We start from the raw sequence: 8,423 nt of genomic DNA on the forward strand, positions 1-8,423 counted from the left end.
ACAAGGTTAAACATTGCATTGTTTCTCTTATTCAAGATGTGTAAAGTATAAATAAAAGAGCAAACTTAAATACTGATAATAGGAAAAACAGATATAAAATTTTTGCAAAAGGGAAGGAGACCAAGATATGGAGTGAAGCGGGTAGGAGGGGAGAAGCTGGGATACATAAAGAATTGAGATGTGTTATGTTACATGCGCCACCTCTTCATAATCAATGTAATTATTATGTATAGCATACGATATATAATAATAAAGGAATAATCAACAAACAGGAAGGAAAGTGAATGTTGAATGAATGCTTTAGACACCTAGAAGGAAGTTACAATTAAAATATTTAGGAAAATGCAATTATTCTAGACCTACAAGGAAGATACTTAAGTGAAATGTGTCAAATTTTCCTAATGGAAATTGTTTATCCAGTCATTTATTGTCATTACATTCATGCTGCCTTTGTGAAATCCAAATAAGCGAACCATATGAATCCCCTCAAGATACTTCTTTTTACCCAAGCCCTCTCACATTCTGTCTTTCAAATCCAGACAACATTAAATCCCTGGTTCTTTCTCAAAGGAAAAGCAATTTTAGTTGTACTTAACTTTGTGGAGGGTGACTTCCTGCAAGGTTACAGGAAGCTCTGCAAATTGCATCTTATTTTCCTATTGTTTTTCATTGCATTTTACAGAGGTATCTTTGGAAGATTTAAAAAAGCATTAAAATTAAAAGTATTGTCAAAATAACTTGTGATTGCATACTTTGAAGAATAAAGATCATTAGAGATTGTTAGGATAATTCTGAAACATGTCTTACAGCTTAAATACTGAAATATAATAGGGGCCCATCCTCTCACTTGACACCATTTTATAGCAAAGGGGCAAACTTCTGATCAATTTCCAGCTCTTCACATTTAGCATCTATTTAACTCTATTCCAGGTTAAAAAAAAAAAGAGTCATTCAATTCCCATCTTTTAATTTGGGTGCGCACTCATGTACCATTTAATTTGCAGGTAATGTTATTGGCTTGTTTCTTAAAAATCCTTATATTATGAACACTTATTCTTCAGTGGCACAGACCGCATATTGCACAAGCACGTTCCAACTTTGTTCACGTGGAAGTTTGACATTTTAGTCAATATCTTCTTGTGGAGGAGAATATACTTAGTGTTGAATTAGCACAGAGTACATGACCGAGTTTACATTTTAAAATGTCCTTCCAGTTCTTGAGACACAAAGACTATTCTGATTTTCAAAAATTGAGTTGTAGGACTGGGGATTTAGCTCAGTGGTGCTGCCACCTGCCTCGCAAACGTAAGGTCCTGATTTTGATCCCTGGCAATGAAAACAAAACTAGTTGTGTATGAATTTTTTGACAGTTTTCTTTCTTTTTCTTTTTTTCGTCTTCTGGTATTAAGGATTGAACCCAGATTCTATACCCTGAGCTATATCCCCAGATCCATTTTTTAATTTTATACTTTGAAACAGTGTTTCACTAAATTATTAAATTTTTCAGCTTTGACGTGAATTTATAATCCTCCTGCGTCAGACCTCCAGGGTGTTCGGGTTATGTGTATTCTCTATTACTCCAGACTGCCATTTTATTTCTTAAATAAAACTAACCAATCATCCACAAGGCAAAATTTAAGAAAATAAGGCCTGCAATCTAATTAAACCCTCTAATTAAAATGAAACTTATTCTCTAATTAGAATTATTGAATGTGCCATATAATTATGGTATATTTATCTTATTAAGGAAGGTTACAACTTAACAGATAATAATTTCTCATTTAGGCTTCATAAACAGGATTTCAGTAAAAAAGACTTTCCGTAGGGCAGCCTTTGTCTCCTTGTTCCTCAGGCTATAAATGAGCGGATTGAGGAGGGGTGTTACCACAGAATAAAATAAGGTCACAATTTTTTGCACTTCCGCTGGGTGTGTTGATCCGGGGCTAACATACATCATCAGAATAGAGCCATAATAGAGAAACACCACAGCCAGATGAGAAGCACAAGTGGAGAAAGCCTTGCTTTTGCTGGCTTCAGAGGGCATCCGCAGCACAGCCAGAATCACCAGTGCATAGGAACAAAGGATAAATAGAAAAGTGCCAGTCATGAAGACAGCATTGAAAGTAGAGTAAATGAACTGGGTGGTGGTGTCCTCAGAACAAGACAGCATCATTATGGGGACAGGATCACACATGAAATGGTTAATGATATTTGGGCCACAGTAGGGTAACTGTGAAATGAAAACAACGGGAGTTATGAAAATGATGAACCCAGTGGACCATCCCAAGGCAACAAGGCCAGTGCAGAGCTGTCTGGTCATGATGTGTGGATAATGCAGAGGGCGGCAGATGGCAAGGAACCTGTCGAAGGCCAGGATGCTAAGGTAGAAGCCTTCATCACACCCAAAGGAGAAGAAGAAGTAGAATTGTGCAAAACAACTCACAAAGGAGATGGACTTGGTTGTGGAGAGGAAGTTAGCCAGCAAGTTAGGGACAGTTGTGGTGACATAGCATATTTCCACAAGAGAGAAGTTCCCCAAGAAGATGTACATGGGCGTGTGAAGGCGCCTGTCTCCCAGCACAGCACAGGCGATGGCTGTGTTCCCCATGAGAGTCAGAGTGTAGGCTGCTGAGAAGAGCCCAAAATAGAGGAGCTGCCTTTCTGGACTTGAGGGGAAGCCCAGGAGGATGAAGTGGGTGGCAGAGTTTGTATGTTCTGTCTTGGACACATTCATTGGTCTGGAAGATATGAAGATATATCAGTTATTAATTTAATGTAGAGTATTGGTTTTTATAGGAAGCACCAAATTAAAAAAAAATTCTCTTCGTAAAGTAATAAACCTGAGATTTCTCCTTCAGGTAATAAGAATATGATTTTGATAAACTATGTCTGGAGAATATACATTTATTTTAGTACAATGTGAATGATAAAAATTTAAAAATCAGCATTGTGCTCTTGCAAAAATAAGGTTAAGAAGTATAAACTGTAATTTTAGTAAGTTGCTTTACCTGTGTATGTATGTGTCCATATGTCTTTAACATGTATGATAGAGTGCATACCCATCAGGCTTAGTTAAATCCTTTTTAAAGTACTTTATAAGGTGATTTACTATATTTGTTTATACTGGTAATAAGACTACATTAAGCGTTACTCACATTCAACTACTCCAAAGGTCAGGTCTTATGCTGAAACAATGAGTGGGCCAATGTGTATTCCTCTACTGGCTTATGGTGGTGTGTGGTGAGTAAAAGAAGTTTCTTGTCCTAGAATTGGATGATTTTTGTTTGACCATATGAAATGGATATTTAGCACGAATGAAATGTTTGTCTTCTCTGCACGCTGGTTTTAGGTTCATAGTGCAGGGAAGAGTCTTACAGTCTTGCATCTCAAATTCTCTGGTGGGAATTTTGATGTATTTCTTTGTAAATGTCAAAATTCAAAATACCAAATAGGGCACCTTGTCTAAATGAGGGAACCTGCTGTGACTGGTTAGGCTGCTTACTGTGGACCATTTTATTTCAAAAACAAAAACAGAAACAAAAACAAAAACATCGCAGACAGATATGCTTATTTGTGTGTATAGTGTATAGAGTATTTTCTTAATCAGTGATGTTTGTACTTATTGTGTGCTTTCCTTTATATATATAACTTCGATGTTTTATTTTCAGGCAATTCCCACAGAGCCAATCTTGAAACATTGAATGTTTTGCTTTACTCACCTATGACACCCCACTGTGGTTTATTGTTATTGAATTTCAATTTAACTATTATATGTTTTGTTCCCTGAGGACCCTGTTCTTGGTTATCATACTTGATATCTAAGTGGAAGGACTGCTGCTGTATATTCTTCCTTCTCTATCCATTGCTTTTGGATTTATGGTCCCAACAAAATGCAGAACAAATATATTAGAAAAATAGTGTCTGTACTAAAATATAGAGACCTTTTAATCCATTTTAATAGTTCCCTAAAAGATACAATTTAACAACTATTTACATAGCATTTACACTGTGTTAGGTATTACAAGTAATCTAGAGATGATTTAAAATGTCCGGGGGAAGTGTGTAGATCTTGAAGATACTATACTATATTCTATAAGGGACTTGAGCATCTGTGGAGTTTGAACCCCCAAGTTATTCTGGAGCCAATTCTTCATGGATGCTGAGGAGCAGCTGTGTCTCATTGCTGATTGAGCTGTACAGATGTGAAGTCTGAACGTAGCCTGGTGGTTCTCTTTCCCTGTCAATCGCATTTCAGGTGGCAACATTTGACAGATACTATAATTGCTCATATGATCAGAAGTATTTTAGTATTTGTGATTGTTTCTGTTCCTGTAGATGCAGATTCTCTCCTGACCTGTTGTGTTTGCTAGTCAGGTTGAAACAAAACACTTTTTATTCTGAATGACTGCAGAGTTTTCTCTCAAGGGAGGCTGTTGTACAGTATCTGATAAAGAATATATGTCATTTCTTCTGAAGACAGTAAGCTATGATGCAAGGGCACCTTGGCCCTTTTCAAACACTGGAAATGAAACCCAGATCACCTTTAATGTGAAAACTTGTATATCTTACAAAACATGTATAAGCAGAGACAAAGCAGAAGGATATTAGTGTTAGTGTAAGAGGCAACTGTTATCATTGCCGCAAAGTCTGTTACTGTCAGATGCTTACAAATTCACTCTGCTACCTCCTTTTATTGAAGGAAACATTCACTTATCTGGCACAGAACACTTAGTGATTATTCGATTTCATAACAATTCATTTGATTGAATTTTAAAATTCATTTTGTTTTAGTCCTTTTTTACATTGGCCTGTGTCCTAATTTCTTGAGATTCAGTTTTCAGCGACTTTAATTATTTCACTGACAGTGGAACACAATGATGATGTGTGAAATCAATGGCATTACTCACCCTGCCTGAGTCTTCTGTGCAGTATTTCTTGGGGATACACAGAGTCACGATCCAAAGGAGGTCCTAAATGCAATAACAAAACTACATCAGTGCAAAGCAGGTTGTGTCATAGAGAGAAGGCTATTTCAAATAAAGCTGAAGCATGTTTAACTAGGAAAACTGCTATAAATTTGTAGGTTGAAGGAATAAAATATTAGAAGGGAAACAGACTTTCCAAGTTTTTTTCTATTGCACAAGGAAGAAAATAAGTGTAATACTGATAAGAAATCTCCCTCCAGAAATTTATCATTTATGCATTTTCTTTGCAAACAATACCCATTAATATTTTTAAAGGCTAGGGGAAGTAGATAAATGTATTACCAAAGGCTTGGTGAATGAAAAAGAAAATGTAAGCTTATGCCTGCATTTTATTTTAATCAAATATTCATACATTCAGAATAAAAGGAAAACACTTGATAGTAAATTTATTTACACATAATACTTGTTATGATATGGTAGAAAAAATTTTAACTCACTTTTTTGTAATATACTGAGAAAAGCTCTCTGAGAAGTAAAGAAAATATTACTCTGTAGTGTAAAAAACAGTTGAAGGACTTCTGAGCATTTGGATGATCCAGTTTGTAATGTGCCATGAGTTTCAAAGAGTGACCGTCAAAAACTTTATTTCACTCCAGCTGCAAAGCTCATATTTACTGTTAAGATAAAAGTATAGATGAGGTTATTGTTTCTGTTTATGCACTTGCATCACAGCCCTTTGGGATTTGAGAACCTTTCCCCGATAATGTAAAATATATCTTCAACACATGAGATAGTTTTGTAATTTTATTTATTTATATTGAAATAATAAGCTCAATCACTCCCCAAGGAATGGAGCACTTATAGATCTTGTCTTCTGCTTTATAACCAGGCACTAAAAAAGGTGCCTGGGGAATAATTAGACAGTAAATAAAGCTTACTGTAATAGAAGCAATAAAAATATCTACCATTAGATTTTATTCCCTCTTCAGCTGTGTGACTCATTTATGGGCAAAATAAAAGTGTAGACAAGAGTATTGCCTTTGTTTATGCACTTATATCATGGTTCTTTGAGATTTGAAAACACATCCTCAATGTTCTAAAATATGTCTTCAACATGTGATAGTTTTCTAATTTATACATTAGTTTTTCATCAATTTTATTTGTATATTTTAGATATGCAATATGACATTCATCAATGGAAATTTGTACATTTACATGATATATCTTGGTTCTTATGTAGTCCCCGTTCCCCTTCCCTCACTTTAATCCTTCCACCCCTCCCTATTCACAAAGTCTTTATTTCTGTTTTTTCCTTTTCTCATATTTATTCCTTTCCCTTCTTTCCATACCTTATTTTTCCCTCCCTCTTTAGATTTTTTCTTCATAGTTCACATTATCTACTATATATTTTGATCCTTATTTACACTTTCTATTTCTCATATCAGAGAAACTATTCAGTATTTACATATGTCATATCTATCTATCTATCTATCTATCTAGATATATATCTAGATAGATAGATAGATAGATATCTATATATCAGGGCTATGGCCTCAATGTGCATCCATTTAGTGATAAATGTCTCTAATTTCTCATTCTTTATGGCTGAGCAGTACTTCATTTTAAAAATAAACAACATCTTCTTTGTCCAATCTCCAGTTGAGGGGAATTGGGCTGTGTTCAAGTTTTAGCTATTACAAACAGTGCTGGTATGAGCATGGGTGCACATATATTGCTGTGTTATGATTCTTTCAATTCTTTTAGGAAGTTAGAAGGATACCTGGGTCAAATGGAACCTCTAGTTCTAGTTCTTTCAGGTATCTCCATATTGATTTCCACAGTGGTTGCACCAGTCTGCACTCCCACAAACTGTCGAGAATGGTTCCTTTCTTCCCACAGCCCCAACAGAATTTGTTATTGGTTGATTTTTATGATACTAGCCATTGTTTCTGGGGCATGGTGGAATCTCAACCTTGTTTTCATCTGCATCTCTTGAATGAGCAGGGATGTTGAACATTTTTTCCTATGTTTATTTGCTGTTTGTACTCCTTTGTCTGAGAAATGTCTGTTTATTTCAGATGCGCATTTTTGGATTGGTTCTTTACATTCGGGAATTCTGATTGTTTTAAAAATCTTCATAATATATTCTACATAGTTGACCTTTGTCTGAAGAATAACCAGTAAATTTTTTTCCCACATTGTGGGTTGTCTCTTCTCTTTTTTTGTGGTTTCTCTTGCTTGTTTTTTTTTTTTTTTTTTTTTTTTTTTTTTTTTTTTTTTTTTTGGTATGGGGTCAGAACTCAAGACCTTGTGCTTGCAAGGCAGGTGGCAGCACCACTGAGAAGGTTTTAATGACATCCCAGTTGTTGATTCTTTTGTCAGTTCATATGCAGCTGAGGTTTTGTTCATGAAATTTTTACCTGTGCCGATGTCTTCAAGAGTTCTACCTAGCCTCTCTTCCTGATGCTTTAGTGTTTCTGTTTTATTATTTAGATCTTTAGTCCATTTCAATTTTAGTTTAATGCACAAGTGAAAGATATAGGTCTGGTTTTAATCTTTGACTTGTTAAAACCCAGTTTTTCCAGCACCATTTATTAAAAAGGCCATCTTTCTTCCAGTGAAGATAGTTGGCTCCTTTATCAAGGATGAGGTAGCTGAGTATGTCAAGAGTTGTTTCTTCATCTTCTAATCTATTCCATTGAACCTCAGGTGTGTTTCTTTGCCAGTACCATGCTGTGTTATCACAGTGGCTTTTTTTATTCTTTTGAAGAACAAACTCTTTGCTTCTTTTTTTTGTGTGTGTGTTGTTCTCAGTCTCCATTGCATTGACATCTGTTTTGAACTCATAATTTACTCCTTTGAATGATGTTGGGACTTGTCCTGCTCTTTTTTTTTTTGAAGCATGAGGTTCACCATCAGGTTGTGTAATTGAGCTTGTTATGTTTTTCTTAAAATGTGTATTCACTGCTATGAAATTCCCTGATAAGACTGCTTCCATTGCATATCATAGATTCCAGTAGGTGTCCACCAACTGGAGACTGGATAAAGAAGATGTAGGTTTTTTTTTTTTTTTCGTGGTACTGGGGATTGAACTCAGGTCCTTGCACTTGCTAGGCAGGCCACCAAACCACTGAGCTAAATCCCCGGCCCAAGAAGATGTAGTTTTTAAAAAAAGAAAATGCAGTGTTACTCAGCCAAAAACAAAAAAAAAGAGAAACCACAGATATTTATAGTTAGGTGGATGCACATTGAGACCATATTCTTGTGAAACTAGTAAGTCATACATGTAAATACCAAATAGTTTCTCTAGTGTAAAAAACTCAAAGTATAAATAAGGATCAAAATGTATAATTGATATTGTGTAAAAGGCCTAGCACTCGAGAGGCAGAAGGATAGCTGTGCGTTTGAGACCAGCCTGGGCTACATAATGAGTTCCAGGTCAGTCTCAGCTACATACTGAGAACCAGTATCAAAAAAAAAAAAAAAAAAAAAAAAAAA

General features: G+C 35.5%; 1 protein-coding gene across 1 annotated transcript; it reads right to left on the bottom strand.

The window, feature by feature from the left end:
• Window positions 1-1,777: 1,777 nt before the first annotated feature.
• Window positions 1,778-2,734, bottom strand: LOC104850453 (olfactory receptor 11G2). The gene has a single exon (XM_010607434.1). It carries the CDS (start codon window positions 2,732-2,734, stop codon window positions 1,778-1,780), a length of 957 nt encoding a protein of 318 aa, XP_010605736.1.
• Between the last annotated feature and the right edge of the window lie 5,689 nt (window positions 2,735-8,423).

This window comes from Fukomys damarensis, unplaced genomic scaffold, assembly GCF_012274545.1.
Source record: "Fukomys damarensis isolate Sample0158 unplaced genomic scaffold, DMR_v1.0_HiC HiC_scaffold_17, whole genome shotgun sequence".
Taxonomy (NCBI): Eukaryota; Metazoa; Chordata; class Mammalia; order Rodentia; family Bathyergidae; genus Fukomys; species Fukomys damarensis.